Raw genomic sequence first — 15813 nt, 5'->3', positions numbered from 1 at the left:
ACAAAGTGCTCCATACCGATATGCTGGGTTCGGCACCCAAAATTTAATATAGACCGTACTTTTTTTTAAAAAAAAAAAAAAATTTAACTAACACTGCATATTTATGCCTCTACTCAAGCATCTGAACTATTCTCTAGAGTATCTTGGCCTGCAAGTCAACCAATAAACATGGCTATTCGACATATCTCAACCCGATCGTGCTACGATCAGGGGGTGTAATTCCCGATCTGTTTAGCATGCTTAACAAGTCATAAATCTCCGACTTTCCAAATACTATGTACTCCACAGCCTTTTTTTTCTTTTTTCAACGGTGCGGAGCGAGAATCCAAGTGGAGTACGAACTTGACCTAATTGGGATCTTTTATTGAAGTTTGTGGATCGTTAGTTCATGGGTAGAGTTTTTTTTCTTCCATGTGTGTTTCTTCTTTTTTTGCCACTTTCGTTTCCCCTTTCCTTGGTTCCCCCGGCCTTAGTTCAGGTACACCCGTGTGGTCGCATAACTCTTTTTCCTTTTGCCACAACCCCCACTTCTCTTTCATATCCCATGTTATACTAATTATACTTAAGTCGGTAATTATACTCTTGTCATATTACAAATGCCTTTTACCTGCCTGTTTGAATGTCTCCGCCAAGGTTTACAAATCCCGAATGGTACCGTTGTATATCCACGGACTTAAGGGTATGCCGGGGAATACAATCTTACTGCATAGGGCAGAGTGCATGAACATTTTCTAACACTAACGTGTCTATAATCTCTCTGCCTACCGAGTTCCGGCCGTTTTTTGTCTCTTAAAAAGGACCGAAAAACAAGGAATATGGCGGATGTAACGGAAAACCAGTGCATTATTTAGTGGCCCCAGATAATTTCCGGGGGAAGACTTGTAAACATCCCGAAGCTGGGGAATTTCCTTCAGGTAAGTAGTACATCGTCGTAGTCTGTACGTTTTCTTTTTTATACACACACTTCCAACATACACATCCAATTCACCCTCACACCACACTCCCAAGTAACGGCTACACGGGAGCACGCCATAAACGCCACACCAGGGGGGGGGGTGAAGTAGATCTCCCATCGTGAAACCTAAGTCCCAGTGATGTGCGCAATGCAACTAAGGCAAATGAGGGGGAAACAAAAAAAAAAAAAAGTTGGACAAACCCCTCTCGATGCAATCTTCACTATTAACCAATAATCATGAGGCCTGGGGTCATATATTGCATACAGGGATCCATCTTTTTTTCTCCAGATGTAGTACTAATGTGCTACGACGTTGTTCTGCATACTTTTGAAATGATGATGTGCAATGCACAGTCCTCTGCAGCAAGACGATCTTGGCCAGGGACTATCAGCCACAATAATCACTATAGGCGGAGGTTAATCGGCTCTGTACTCCGTCGGCGGTGATGCGATCCGCTCATTGAAAAATCGGTCTTTGTATTACATGTTGTTATTAGGAGCCCTAGAGGGGTCTAAGCGGTAGAAGATAATAGATAAGAGAAAAAAAAGGAGATTATGTACTCCATATGGAGTGCGGAGTACGGAGTTATAATATACATATAAATTGGAATAATAGCCGAAGTGCATACTAAAAAAAAAAAACATAAGAATACTAAGATACTAAAAACGAACCCCGTTAGAAGTCAGGTAAAATAAGCAACCTGATATCAATTACCCCAAAGGGTTCGACCTATTTGCAGATTTCAACCACGGCTTTATTGTGTTTGGTAGCACGGGTAAAAAAAACCACGGTTCAGAATGGATCCTCGATTTCAGATTTCATTTTTATTTTATTCTTTTAATTCGACCCCTGAGCACTCTGCTGTCTAGATGTCTCTATACGAAGTATATGCATATGTACTCCGTACCCTAGGCATATTATATAGGTTATATATACATGATATATGTCATATATCCGTTTAAGAGACATCGGCAAGGAATCCGGAAGAGACTTATTCTTATTTTGTAATCCCAGCATTCTGGGATCTCGGCTGACACCCGCCTTAGTGTAATTAATACGAATCGGCCATCCCGTTTGACCTAAGTCAACGGGAAAAATTATCGGTGTTCTTATTCTTTTTCCTTTTTTAGTCTTTTCTTTTTCCTATTTGGTCTTTTGAGTCTTTCTAGTTTTCTTTTTTCTTTTTTATATTCCCCTCTCCCACTAACGCCTTACTCTCTCGGGATCTGCAAACATGCACGTGTTATGACCTGACGTCTTGTTATTCTCTTGAGTCATATATACGGGGTTAATGTGCTTGGACCTAATGTGGTTTATCATGTTCCAATAACATTTACGAACTACGAAGGTTGTACAATAAAATGGAAAAAAAAATATATATATATATTCCAAAAAAAGAAAAGAAATTAAAAAAAAAGTCGTTCTCACCGCATCAAGGAACCGTCCCTATGGAGCCTTGGTGGGCCCACGGGAGATTGCCCTTTACTAGTTGTCATCTCGTGGTTTCATGATTTACTGCACATAGAGGGAATTGTGAGACTAGAACAGTAATTTTCTTAAAGGTGCATAGTTAGACCAATGTAGATAGTAATTTCTAGAGCCTTTTATTCATTTCTGTATGTATATTGAAGGTAGCACGACATATATGTTTACAGTGTCTCATTTTTTCCCACTCTTCCACTAGTGGTTCACAAGAAACACAAGCCACAGAAGTAGTGGGGAGCTTCTAGAAAAGAATGGCAATTTTCTATTGGATTTCCACTTGGGGCTGCATTATTCATCTTGGCCCGAGGCTAAGTCAAGTAAATCGCAATAAATTCCTACGTCAGATCAGGTGGATACTCAGCCTCCTGTTCATGGCAGGGATGTTCGATGGGGATTTTTTATTTTATTTTAGGGATTAATTTAAGTAATTAGTGACGGTTGACCGGAAAGGTTGGGGGGAGGAGACCATTTCATTTCTATAAGAATCCTGCTCCGGTAACCTTTTTTCTTCCCCTTCTTCTCTCCATCCACTTTACTCTACTCTACACCATATTCTACAATCTTACTAGCTTGGTATTCCAATCTGCTACTTGAACATTATCCAACTCACCATACCAACCTTCCAATTCACAATGCCTTCCGTCGGATCTTCTCAGTTCCCTCCATGCCCCGGTCCTCCTCCCAAGGGCCCTCTGCCTCCGCTTCCAAAATAAACAGTCCACAAGTCCCCTCTTCTCAACGAACATGATGACACTGGCGCATTCTGGTCCCACCAGATCCGCCCACGACCTGGACCCTCCGCATGGATATCACGACTTCGACTTCGACCTAGTTTCGACTCTTACCTGCGATCCTTTGTTTTCGATTCGGACCTTCAACACCTAATTTCCACCCAAACAAAAGACGCCCTGGAAGTCTTGAGAGACGGACAACACAAAGAGCGCGTGCTCTGCCACCCGTCCATTATCGTCTCTTGGCATTACAATTCCAACGATGCAATTGCTACAGCTCAATGCATGCTGGGCCTCGGACAATTTTTTTTAATTCTCTTTCATGGAATTCACTTTTCCATTTTTCTTTGTTCTCTCGCTCTTCAGCAACCTTACTCGCTCGCGATGGGACCCAGCGCCGGCGCCATCCCCTCGACCTGCATTAATAGCCTTTCTATTTCTTGCTTCTTTGTTTCACTTCCAACTCTCTTGATCACGCCCCCCGGTCTTATGTGGGGCTTTCGTTTCAGCTGTTCGATCCCGACCTATGACGCGCAGTGCGGAGAAAGCTGCAGCTCCTCAGCCCGTTGCGCATTAATTGGACAATGCGAATTCATCTATCACCCACTGTCTTATTGCCTCGGATCAACCGGGGTTATCCTCGCGATCGTCGCATTGCTTACACCCTATTGATCGGGTGCAGATTGCGTCTTTTTCTTTTTCCCTGACCACCATGTCATCCCGTTTGGATGTCTTTTTAATCTTGTTTCCTTTCTTTTCTGGTTTTTTTCTTATGTTTTCTCCTGCATCTGGCCGAATCTGAATCACATGTACCATAGACTTAGTATACCCAACAGAGCAATTTTGTCATTTATTCTACAAAGTACGTTATTAATACGGTCCAACGCTTTATGTCGTGCATAAATAAGACCTGGGGGAAACTGCGGGTGACATCCACCTGCCCGTTTTCACTAATCAGCTAGCATTAGCAAAGCTAGCAGGGATGATCACGAGGGCGGGTGTCGCGGTAGTGGAACGCATAATTTCACAAATCCACTGGATACGAAGTACGTCAATATGACTCATGAGTAGACCAATTTATTAGAACCCTGCATACATCCAATGTACTATTGTTAATACTGTACTTTGTTACACTTTAATGAAAGAAAAAAAAAGACCATAAGATCTAAAAGCACCGATCTGACGCGATCCTTATCGAGCCTCCGGTTATGATTTACAACGCATTTACCCGATCCAGTCCAATGCATGCCCTGGATATCGTACCTTCCGTATGTCGCCGCATGGGCTGGAATTGATTGGTTATTGCGTGAAGATCAGAGTACACCCGACGCAAACCTGTTAAAAAATCACACCATACTATCTAGCATGATTGTAATGCATATACTCAAATGGGGAAGTCGACGTTCGCCAGACTACATATTGGCATCCCTAGCGTACTTATTTAGCTCGTAATATCAACGGCTAAACGCTAAACGGTTGAGCGGAGAAGGATGGAACGAAGACACGAGATTTAGCCCCGTCCGAGCGCTTCGGGCTTTGCTAGCTAGATTGGTATGCGCCTTATACTTGTTATTATAACAGCAAATGGAGGCCGATTGTTAATATTTATAGGGTATATAGTAGGTATTAATGCTCCACGTGCAGGTTGGTTTTCTAGTCAATTTGCTATATATTATAGCGGGGCAATGATTTCAAAAACTCCGTATCTAAACCTGATAATGCTTCTTGTTGCTGGAGTATTACTATGCGGGCGTGCCGGGATACTCGTTGGCCGTTGGCTGATCGCTTGACCGATACAGTTGCTGTCGTCATTGAAGAAATCCGCGACAATCTGTATCCAATGGATCTCGCAGATTGTATTTCCAAGGTTTCTACCCCCCGCTTCTACCCCTCAACCCGATACACTTTGTCTATGACATTTTCCATGAAATTGACTTGATTGTTTATGTTTCAGATTATTATTAATCTATTATTATTAATCAAGCTAGACCATCTTAGTAAGGTCAAGTGACCTAAGTAAGCTTTCCGCAAATACTCTTGCCCTGACTATCTAATCTCCATATTAACCTGAATTGTACCTATGTCTCAGACCCAATATATAAAATATAATCCATTCCAAGGAACTCCATTGACACGTTTTGTGGCTGGTCCTTGGCTTGTATAGCCACGTGCGTCAAATGAAGTCATTCCCTGTATCACTCTAAAGATATGCCAATGGAGGAATCGGAACTGAGCCGAAATGGCAGGGGAAAAAAAACCCCCCAAATTCCACCCTATACCCTCGTGATATCGCCAAGTATCGTGTCTTAGGCAGAGGCGATCCATGCGAGAAATAGCGGTATACAACCGATGCGCTGGGTGCTTCTCAGCTCTGGGCTGTGTCAATATGGAGATTTGAGGCTCTTAAGGTTCTAGATGGCCTGCGTCGTGTGACTGAGCCACGTTGAGCTTTGATGTCGATGCTTTTTTTTTCCGGGCTGAGTGAGATTGATGGAGTATCGGGTTATACTTTGAGGCAAAGTGGAAGCTATATCCGATTCGTTGCTATACAACTCATTGCCAATTTTATTCTAAAGGAGATATTGTTGGCTAATTATCGGTGATTTCAATGAAATGGCGTTGCCTACGTGATCGAAGCCACATCTTGGTTTCTTTGACTTCCTGGAAGCTTGGAATTTAGCGCGACACTTTGTCCTATTTCTATTTATGTCTATTTTGACTTTCGGGGTAATGGCAGTCGTACGTGCAGCTGTAGTATAGCTAGATCTCGGGAGAATGGGATATCTCGAAGAAGAGAAAGAATCTGTATTTTTTTTATATTTTTTTTATAAGAAACCACCATCTACAGACCATCTACAACTAGATTGATATGAATAAATTAGATTTTGTAATCCGTAGAAGCCAAGTATATCTGATATCCGAGGATAAACACACGTGATTCTCTCGGCCATATCAATCACAGCCGTTCCTTCTCTTCCAAGCGCAAAGCCACCATGGTACTACAACTGCATGTATGGGGCCCGGCCTTTTCCCTGCCGTCAATTGACGCGCAATGTCTTGCTGCAATTGCATATTGTTCCGAGGTCCTCCCTAAAGACTCATGGGAACTAATCGCCAGCAGTGATCCCTCCGTGTCCCCAACAGGTCAGTGACGTGACCGCAAAAAAAAAAAAAAAACACATCACCAAAATCAGACATCTAACAAGTAATTCACGAATAGGTGAGCTCCCCGCTCTCCAGAATGGTTCCGTCTGGGTGAGCCGGTTCCGCAATATCGTCGACTACCTCCGCCAATACTCCGAGGGAGCATGGAACCTGGACCAAAACCTCGACGAAGTGCAAAAAGCCGACAGCGTTGCGTACGCACCCCCAACTTCTACAATAATGCAAGAAACAAAAAAAAATACTAACAACCCACCCTCAGCTTCTCCTCCTTCATCGAATCCCGCGGCCAATCCCTCCTCGACCTCTCCCTCTACGTAACCAGCCAAAACTACTACGGCAACACATCCCCCGCCTACGGCTCCCTCCTCCAATGGCCCAACCAATGGATCCTCCCACCGAAGCTACACAGCGCCGCCAAAACGCGCACCGAACACCTCGGCCTCTCCTCGCTCGACCTGCAAGCAATGGAAGACCAGCGCAAACGCGAGCACTCCGCCGCCGTAGCAGCCGGCCAAATCCCCAGCACCATGATCCAGCAGCCGCGCGACACAGTCTCCAAGCTCCTCGGCCGCACAGCGCAAACAAACCAGTTCCGTCTAGAAGCCCTAACAGCAGACTTCTTCGACCCGCTCGAAGCAATGCTCGCCCGCACAAAGACCTGTCTGCTCCCCGCCGACGAGAACAATAACCCCTCCTCGCTGGACTGCGTCGCGCTGGGATACCTGGCGCTGGCGCTCGTGCCGGAGCTGGTCTTCCCCTGGCTGCGCGACGCGATGCGCGCGAAGGCTCCGCTGCTGGCGGCGTATACGGAGCGCATGCGCGGTCGCTGTTTTGGTGAGGACCCTGTTGAGACTGCGCATGCTTTCCAGCCAACGGCGTTGGCTTTCTTGCCGTGGCGCGCGCCTGAGCGGATCTCTGTTGCGGCGGTTGGGACGACGCTGCTCGGGACGCTGGCGGATAATACGCCGTTTTTGCGGGAGGTGCGCCAGAATAGGCGGTTGAAGCAGGCTGTCCAGGCTGATTCGGCGTTTAGCTCGGTGGAGAAACAGGTTTTGGCTTCGTATGCCGATTCTAGTAATAAGGATATGTTGTTGTCTGTTGCGACTGCTGTGGCGGGGACGGCGGCTTTTATTGGGTATATGGTGCATGTGGGCTTGCTTTCTTTTTCGACTGGGGGTGTCGAGGAAGAGGATGATCATGAGGGAGATGTGGATGTGGTGCAGCTTGATCCTGGGTCTGCGGCTGACTTCTTGGGCGCGTTTTAAGCGTCGAGAGGTCGTTGTGTCTGGTTTCGAGGATGTTACGGGGGTTGGTGTTTTGTTTTACTATTAGGTGGAAGCGAAGACTGTACGATAGCATTGTGTTCTGTCCTTCTGTACTTGTGTGTTGACGTTCCTACGGTTCTTCGCCACATTTAAATTGCAGGTCTTTGATCTGGTCCTCTAGTTGATATATCTCCTTTATTCTTATCTTTATAATCGAACTCAAATGAACGTAAGATTACTTTGGTGACATAGTAAATAATTAAGGGCTCGAAGGACCCCTCAAAGCAGCCATGTGATCCTGACATTCCTCAAAGCCCTAACTCTGAATTGACATCTCAAATTCAACCACATAATTTTTTGGAGTCTGTCCAAATAGTGGTATAGTTGTGAGTTTCATATTGAAGCTTTTCGTTGACCTTTGTAATAGGTTAAACATTTATGGGCCAATTATGCAATATGCTCATCCTATGACAAAAGAATGCATGGTTACTTTGGCCTCATGCAAGACATAAATATACGTACATCGGCTTTTGGAAAGGTGAGACTTGGCAATAATAGATAAGGGGCTTGTTTCAGGTATATGGCTGACGAAGAGGCGTCGGCACTAATGATCCTGTGAGATTAAATATAGACTGAGTATAGTGGGTTGGATGATATGCTGTGTTTAGATTTCCATATATAGATATCGGCGCTTAATGGCCATTAGATACAGTAGAGTATGTATAGTGATTAGTTTTAGAAGGAAAAAAATAAGAAAAAGGAAATAATATCAACTCTCAAATCAGATCAGATGGTTCAGATGGTATATGTACAAAGAAAAAGACAAAAGGACGCGAATCATGACCACAAAGATATGTATGAACCCCTCAACGGAGAAAAAGGTATCCGTCGAAGGGCCGCTCGAAGATGGAAGGATGTGTGGCCAGGATTGTTGCTGGGGCAAGCGACCTGCGCACGCACACACCAATCAGGGGAAGATACAAAGACATCTTCGGCGTTAAACCGTTTGCGCAAGAAAAGACAAAATCTCGGGAGAGAGGATAAGATTGCTAGAAATGGGAGGAGGAAAAAAAAAAGATGGCGTGACCGTCTAAGAGGACCAGCCCAGGTTGACAACGAGACGGACGGGGCCAGCGGACTGGGCGATGGCCAGGTCGGGCTTGCCCTGGTCGGCAGCGGTGTAGCCGGCGACGACGCTGGCGGCACCCTTGGAGATGGAGGAGCACTTCTCACCCTCGTGGTTGCAGATCTGCATACCAGCAATTTCCAGGTTGGCGAGCTCAGCGATGATGCAAGAAACATCCCAGCCGGAGAAGCCGTCGTTCTGGGCGTTGCTCATATCGAACTCACCCCAGGTGGAGGCGTACTCACCGACGAAGTTGGTAGGGAGACCTTCGCCCTCGGCGGCACCCCAACCACCCTGAGAGTTGTCATCGATGGCGACGAAGATGCTGTGACCGGGCTCGACGGTGAAGCTCAGGGCCTTGTTGGGGCTCCAGAAACCGTTCAGACCGCCGGTGGGACCGTACGAGTTCCACATGACAACAGTCCAGGCCTTGGCGTTGTCGTTCTCGAATCGGATAACGTGCTTGTACTCGCTGGCGGCGTCCTCTTCGACACGGATCAGGTTGCTACCCCAGGGGCTGCCGACGTTGCCGACGTAGTCCCAGTCGAGGGAGCCGATGCGCTTGCTGCCGGTGGAGGCACCGAATCCATCTCTGGAGTACTGGCCATTGGTAGGGTAGTTGGCCCAGTTGCTGGAAACGGAAGAGCTGGAGCCGGAGGTAGGCGCAGCGGTGGGCTTGACGACTGAGATAACCTCAGCCTCGGAGGTGGACTTGACGACGGGAGCGGCAGTGGTGGAAGTGGGAGCAACGGTAGGCTCGGGGACCACGGGGGCCTCGGTGGAGGAAGGAGCCTCAGAAGAGGTGGAACCCTGTTCGCCGAACCAGTTGTTGATCCAGGAGACGAGCTGGCCGTCGATGGTGGCAGCAACAACCTCTCCACCACGCTTCTCAACGTTGGCAACGGGGGCAGCGGTCACAGCGGGCTGGAGCTGGGCATCGAGCTCTCTGTGGTGGGCGTGACGACGGTCGTGGCCGTGAAGACGAGCGACAGCCGACCCAGCGGTCAGCGCTGTCATCAACAGCACGGAGTTGGAGAAATGCATTTTTTTGGGGGAATTGAATAACCTTGAAAAAATGAGTGACTTGAGCGAAAAGCTCTGGACGAAAATTCAATTCAAATGAATGTGTGAGAATGAAGAATGAAGAGAGAAGAAGAAAGTAGACTAGGGGGGGACTAGGACTATTAGTACAATACCAAATTACACGCCAACGGGTCAGGCTGGGCCTGAACCCAAAAACACTCAAAGGGTTCCAAGGCAGAATATCAGGGGCCATCGATTGTTGATTGGTCGGTTCCTGGCGGTTCCTGGCCGTGCGTCCGTCTCATTTGGGTTGATTGGTTGACTGGAAAGGGCCCAGACTCTATTCTCTTGGTATTGTGTACTTGACTATACTATGCCTCTCCTCGCGGCTGTGCAGGTACTCGTTACTTAGGATAAGGGGTGTTTCTCCTATTCATTACTCCTAATCTTGTACAGAATACAATACTCCATGTTTCTATTATTATATGATTCCTATTATTGGGATTCATATTGTTATGTCTATAGTTGCCTGATGTCAAACACGTGTTCGATCGGAATGCTAGATTCGAAATATGGAAACAATCCCATGGATCACTTACTGCGTTCGAGCCCAACATCTGGGCATTGGTACTTCTATATGACAAAGGTTTTCTAGTATCTACATATAATACCTAGGTATACAAACTTACACACTTTAAGATATCCCCGTCCGGAAATTCCCCACATAAACCAATCGGTGTAGTCCACAGCAAGGATCTGAACTGTCTTACGAATCCCAAGGCAATCTTGAATACGGACAACTCATCACCGCATGTACAACGTGGACAATCAATTGACACTTTATAACCCATGTCACTACCCAACTCATTCTGACAGATTACATGATTACGCCGATGACAATTAATATCGACTGTCCATCGTATCCACGGATGTGCGTCTGAAAGGGCAAATCTCTGCCGTTGATCTGCGGCCAGGCCCCTACGCGGCCGATGGGTCCTCGATATTTTTCTGTAAGGCACAGTCATTTGTATATTCACTGGTAGCGTCGAAGCCATTCCCCACCTACATGACGAGTCCCGCCCTAGATCGCCTCCATAGTCTCACGCCGAAACTGTCGGGAATCCAGGCCTTCCGACTCGGTAAACTGGGGCTGAATATGAGGCAGTTTCATGTGTTGATCTGAGTAAAACTTTAAGCGCGCTTGGCTTTTTAAAGACTCTATACTCCGTACATTGTAGTATTATTATCACGTAGGTACGGAGTATATTGTTGTATGGTATGAATGGTATGAGTACAAAGTACAAAGTACGTTGCCACAGGCGTGTTCTGAAACATTAGGGTTGTGAAGGAACCCCTGGCAGACTCCTCACCTGCAGGTACGATGCGATTGACTTTGAATGTTCTAAACACTCTAGACACTCTTAAACCCCCTGTAGAAAATTTGTAGAAAATTAGGCTTGTCAATAAACAAAACCAGGGTCGGCACGGAAGGATCCTCGGCTCGATTAATCTATGGCTTGTCTCATTGGCTGTGGGAAATGAAATCTGCCCGTCAACACACTGTCATCCATGGATTACATCTATGTAATCCATGAAAGGAAATGAGAAAAACCACATGGCTCTAGATATTTTAACGGTAATTCTAATTAAGACCCGAAGAATTCAACTTCAACTTCAACTTCTACTAATGAATGTGGCTGGATGAAAAAAAAATAGAATCATACCAATCATACGACTGGTGGAGACTACTACAGATGTATTTACGGAGTACGGAGTACAGGTATTCCTCTTCCGTTCAAAGGGGAAGTTGCCAATGCCTTCGCCTAAACTCTTGGAAGTCAACCTAGACCATTGGCCTAAAATATACTCCGACTCACCGTCCGGCACCGGGTAGAACAGGTGGCGATCCACGGGTATATTCTGGGCATTCATTTATCTCCCGATTCCACCCTCAAACGCCACACCACCAGCGGCCGCATCCAACCTAAGACTATCATCCAGCCCGCAGACCCTAAACAACATCTGAGGCGTGACTTCCTCAGGAAGACCAGGCAAGCCATCACGCTTCAATCTCTCCAGTCCCTCCCGCATAGCCAGGAGAGCCGGACCCAGAGTCGCAAACGGGAAGATGATAACCCGGAACCCAATTTCCTTCGCTTCGTTCGCAGAAATCGAAGGCGTGGACCCATGCTCTACCATATTCAACAACAAAGGCCACGGCGCAAGGTCCGCCACAACCCGGCGAGCCATTTCTCGCGACGAGATGCCCTCTAAGAACCCGATGTCCGCGCCGGCATCTCTCGCCGCCCGCAGCCGTGCTAAGCTCTCTTCGTAGCCGTGCTGCTGGAGCGAGTCCGTTCGCGCAATCACTACGATATCGCTGCCGATGCGTTGGCGCGCTTGCACGGCCGCGCGGATGCGGCTGATGTAGGTTTTTGGGTCGACGAGCTGCTTGCCGAAGAGGTGTCCGCACCGCTTGGTCTGTACCTGGTCCTCGATGTGGAAGGCTGCTACGCCGGACCGCGCGTATTGTTCTGTCGTGCGGGCTACCATGATCGGCCCGCCGTAGCCGGTGTCGGCGTCGGCGATCAGCGGCGTGTGTGGTGAGAGGTTTGCTAGCATCTCTGCGTTGGCTCGCATGTCGTTCAGCGTGCAGATTCCGAGATCTGCTTGGCCATGCACTGAGGCTGCTGTTCCAGCGCCTGTCTGGTTGGTGGTGTCAGCTCGTGGCTTTTGATGGGGATTTCTTGATCACCTTGCATTGCATACCATGTATAGTGCATCGAAGCCTGCTGCCAGTGCTAGTCGTGCTGACAGTCCGTCATAGACTCCTGGGGCTGTGATGAATACCTGGGGATCTTGCAGAGATCGCCGCAGGCTGGTTGCTGCCGATGGAAGAACCATGATTGTTGTTTTATGCTAACAGAGATAGCAGTGACTTGCCGGTGCTAATTCGATATATGTATAGCTATTGTCTGAGTGAAGACGGAGGGTTGATGTACGTTCACATCAGGAAATGAGCCTCGCAAATAGCTTTCCCTCCGAAGGTATGATCTCACCCAACGTTACGCACATGGGAAACAAGCTTTTGGCCATTACATCTCCACCCGTGAGCTCTTTCGGGCAATTACAATACCTCCACTTATCCAGAACCACGGGGCCGACATCGGGATACCACCATCTTATTCCATTGCATCTTATATATCATTATTCCAAGGCATTTGAGCAGGTTAGAAGATATACCTAGACTCGGGATTAATTCGGAGAAGGTTCAACAGTGTAGATGTGCTTGCCAGATGTCAATTGTTGCAGTATTAATTGAATTAACCTTGGAATATATTAAGGATCGCCTGGAATCTCCAACAATATCACAATTTTTATATGAAAAGGAACTCGAACAGCACGGCAATATACATGTTGTACTATGAGCTTCGGCAACTCAAGCGGGGTCCTTATTGAACTGCTACAGACGTACTATACACGTGGTCTGTGATGATATAGGCACATGATCTTAAATTGCAGACTTGTATCTTCGTAATTCAACTCAACAACTCCTTGCCTTCCCACTTTGTCCGTTCCTATTTCTCCGTTCCTTCCCGAGGTCCCTATACAAAATAGAGGAAACATGCAAAATGCTTGGCCCCGCCCCGGGCCCGCAGATCTGATTAGTCATGAACTTCCTTCAGTCTCATCTCGAATTCCATTCATCCCATCTAAAATGAACGTCTCGGCGCTCTTAATTCTTTGATTCCCGGTATTTTGCCGAATATCTGCCTCGATGGCGCGCTCCTCCGTTGTTCAAGAATACGCGTCACCCTCCGCCCCGACTCCGACCCTCACCATCGACCAAAAGTCCACCGCCGAGCTTCAGAATCTACAAATAGCTCGTCCAACAGGTTACCGAGTATCATGGCACGCCAATCCAGCCGTTGAGCCCCACCACTTCGGCCAGTCACATCCCATGAAGCCATGGCGCCTCACGCTCACCAAACAACTCGTCATGGCGTACGGCATGCATCACGCTATGGACCTGTACCTCGCGCGCGCAGCGACCTACGAGGAAATGGCCGACTTCCACGAGAGAGACTACCTCGACTTCCTGCAGCAGATCATGCCCGGTGACATGGATAAGCCAGAGCAATCAGATAACGTGGTGCGCTTCAATTTCGGCGACGACTGCCCCATTTTCGACGGCCTGTACAGCTACTGCTCGCTGTACGCCGGCGGCTCCATCGACGCCGCGCGCAAGCTCTGCAACAACCAATCCGACATCGCAATCAACTGGTCCGGCGGCCTCCACCACGCCAAAAAAGCAGAAGCAAGCGGCTTCTGTTACGTCAACGACATCGTCCTGGGCACACTCCAGCTCCTCCGCCACCACCCGCGCGTCATGTACATCGACATCGATGTACACCACGGCGATGGCGTCGAACAAGCCTTCTGGTCAACAGACCGCGTGCTCACAGTCTCCTTCCATAAATACGATAAAGACAACTTCTTCCCGGGCACTGGTGCGCGCGAAGACACCGGCCCCGCACATCCGCTCAACCCAGGCGCCCACCACGCAATCAACGTCCCTCTCAACGACGGCATCGACGATGAGTCCTACATCGCGCTCTTCAAAGAAGTAATCGGCGCCTGTATGAAGACCTACCAACCAGGCGCAATCGTTCTACAATGCGGCGCCGACAGTCTAGGCTGCGACCGACTGGGCTGCTTCAACCTGAACGTGCGCGCGCACGGCGCCTGCGTCGCATACACCAAGACCTTCGGACTCCCCATGCTAGTCGTCGGCGGCGGCGGCTACACGCCGCGCAACGTGTCTCGCGCATGGGCGCACGAGACCTCAATTCTGCTCGAGGCAGACCGCATCATCGACCCCACTATCCCAGACACCGTTGCTTTCCGCAATCACTTCGGTCCTGATTACTCGCTCTTCCCGCCGCTGTCGGAGATGCGCAAGCTTGATAATAAGAATACCCGCGCGTACCTCGAGAGCCTTGTCGAGGCTGTCCACGAGCAGCTGAGGTATATCAAGGGCGCGCCCAGTGTGCAGATGAGCTTTATCCCGCCTGATATCTTGGGTTTGCGTGAGGATACCGAGAAGGAGATTGAGGAGCAGACGATGCAGATTGAGGAGGAGAGGGAGGAATATGAAGGTAGTGGGTCTATGGCTGCTGCGGATGCCGCGTCGACGGGTTCTGGCTCCGCCTATGCTGGCTCTGCTGGTGCTATCCCGCGAACTAGTCGGCGGCGTGATCTGGAGCGTGGGGCTGGATACAAGGGAGAGTTGTATTCATGAGCTTTGTGCTGCTTTGTGGCTGGTAAGTCACAGGAGTCAAGAATGGTTGGACGCGGCGTTTTGTATGTATTTGGATATCGGAGGGGAGTTTCGGTTGTCTTTGTATGGTAATATTTGGTGGCATGGGCAGTTGCCATCTATTGTGATATCCCTCTCTTCTAGGAGAGCTTTGTATAGTAACGGACAGAGAAGATTCAAAATTAATCAGAAGTCAATACTGTGGACTTTGGACAAGAGAGGCAAGAATTATGGATACTAAGAGGTGAGTGAAAAGTGATTAATCAAAGGCCTCAGTGTAGATAAAATGCAGAGAACACCTACATAAGCAGCTTCTTTGATACTCCTGGTACAACTATTCTTTTGTTCGATGTCTAATATACGACGCGTACTCTTCTCTCATTTAGCGATGTCTGAGAAGAGAGGATATACTCATTTACAGTTGAGATTTCAGGGAATTGTTTTTTGAATTTTGAATTTTCAAATCAAACAAATCGGGTATCCAGCAATGGGAGCGGCACGGTAGCCGAGAAAAAACGCTGTGTTGAAACATCAGAGGGGCAGAGAGGGGGACTATCATCGTGTCGTCGGCCGCCTCGAGTTGTGGCTGTGCTGGGTTTTTCTGCGCAGGTTGACTACGTCATGGCAGAATGAGGGAGAGATGGAGTGTGATAACACTCCGAGGTCATTCAGAGGTGAGAGTAAGAGAGAAGGCGACCTGAGCAACCGGGGTTGGATTAAGTCGGTGATAGCATGGGGGGAG

General features: G+C 47.9%; 4 protein-coding genes across 4 annotated transcripts; 2 read left to right on the top strand and 2 right to left on the bottom strand.

The window, feature by feature from the left end:
• Positions 1 to 6165: 6165 nt before the first annotated feature.
• On the top strand, positions 6166 to 7602 carry N7479_007156 (glutathione S-transferase family protein; the record flags this gene model as incomplete). Its single annotated transcript, XM_057254850.1, has 3 exons — positions 6166 to 6316; positions 6393 to 6531; positions 6597 to 7602. The coding sequence occupies 3 exons, from the start codon at positions 6166 to 6168 to the stop codon at positions 7600 to 7602; spliced, it is 1296 nt and encodes a 431-aa protein (XP_057108712.1).
• Positions 7603 to 8692: 1090 nt separating this feature from the next.
• On the bottom strand, positions 8693 to 9772 carry aspf4 (allergen Asp F4; the record flags this gene model as incomplete). The annotated part of the gene is made up of 1 exon (XM_057254849.1): positions 8693 to 9772. One exon carries the CDS (start codon positions 9770 to 9772, stop codon positions 8693 to 8695), a length of 1080 nt encoding a protein of 359 aa, XP_057108711.1.
• Positions 9773 to 11683: 1911 nt separating this feature from the next.
• N7479_007154 (isocitrate lyase/PEP mutase family protein) lies at positions 11684 to 12655 on the bottom strand (the record flags this gene model as incomplete). Its single annotated transcript, XM_057254848.1, has 2 exons — positions 11684 to 12457; positions 12521 to 12655. The coding sequence occupies 2 exons, from the start codon at positions 12653 to 12655 to the stop codon at positions 11684 to 11686; spliced, it is 909 nt and encodes a 302-aa protein (XP_057108710.1).
• An 874-nt stretch (positions 12656 to 13529) lies between these two features.
• On the top strand, positions 13530 to 15053 carry hosA (histone deacetylase HOS2; the record flags this gene model as incomplete). Its single annotated transcript, XM_057254847.1, has 1 exon — positions 13530 to 15053. The coding sequence occupies one exon, from the start codon at positions 13530 to 13532 to the stop codon at positions 15051 to 15053; it is 1524 nt and encodes a 507-aa protein (XP_057108709.1).
• Positions 15054 to 15813: the final 760 nt, after the last annotated feature.

This window comes from Penicillium vulpinum (genome assembly GCF_028829585.1).
Source record: "Penicillium vulpinum strain IBT 29486 chromosome Unknown utg000003l_segment0_segment0, whole genome shotgun sequence".
Classification (NCBI taxonomy): Eukaryota; Fungi; Ascomycota; class Eurotiomycetes; order Eurotiales; family Aspergillaceae; genus Penicillium; species Penicillium vulpinum.
The sequence above is the reverse complement of the archived record's forward strand: the minus strand, read 5'-3'. Positions and strand labels throughout refer to the sequence as shown.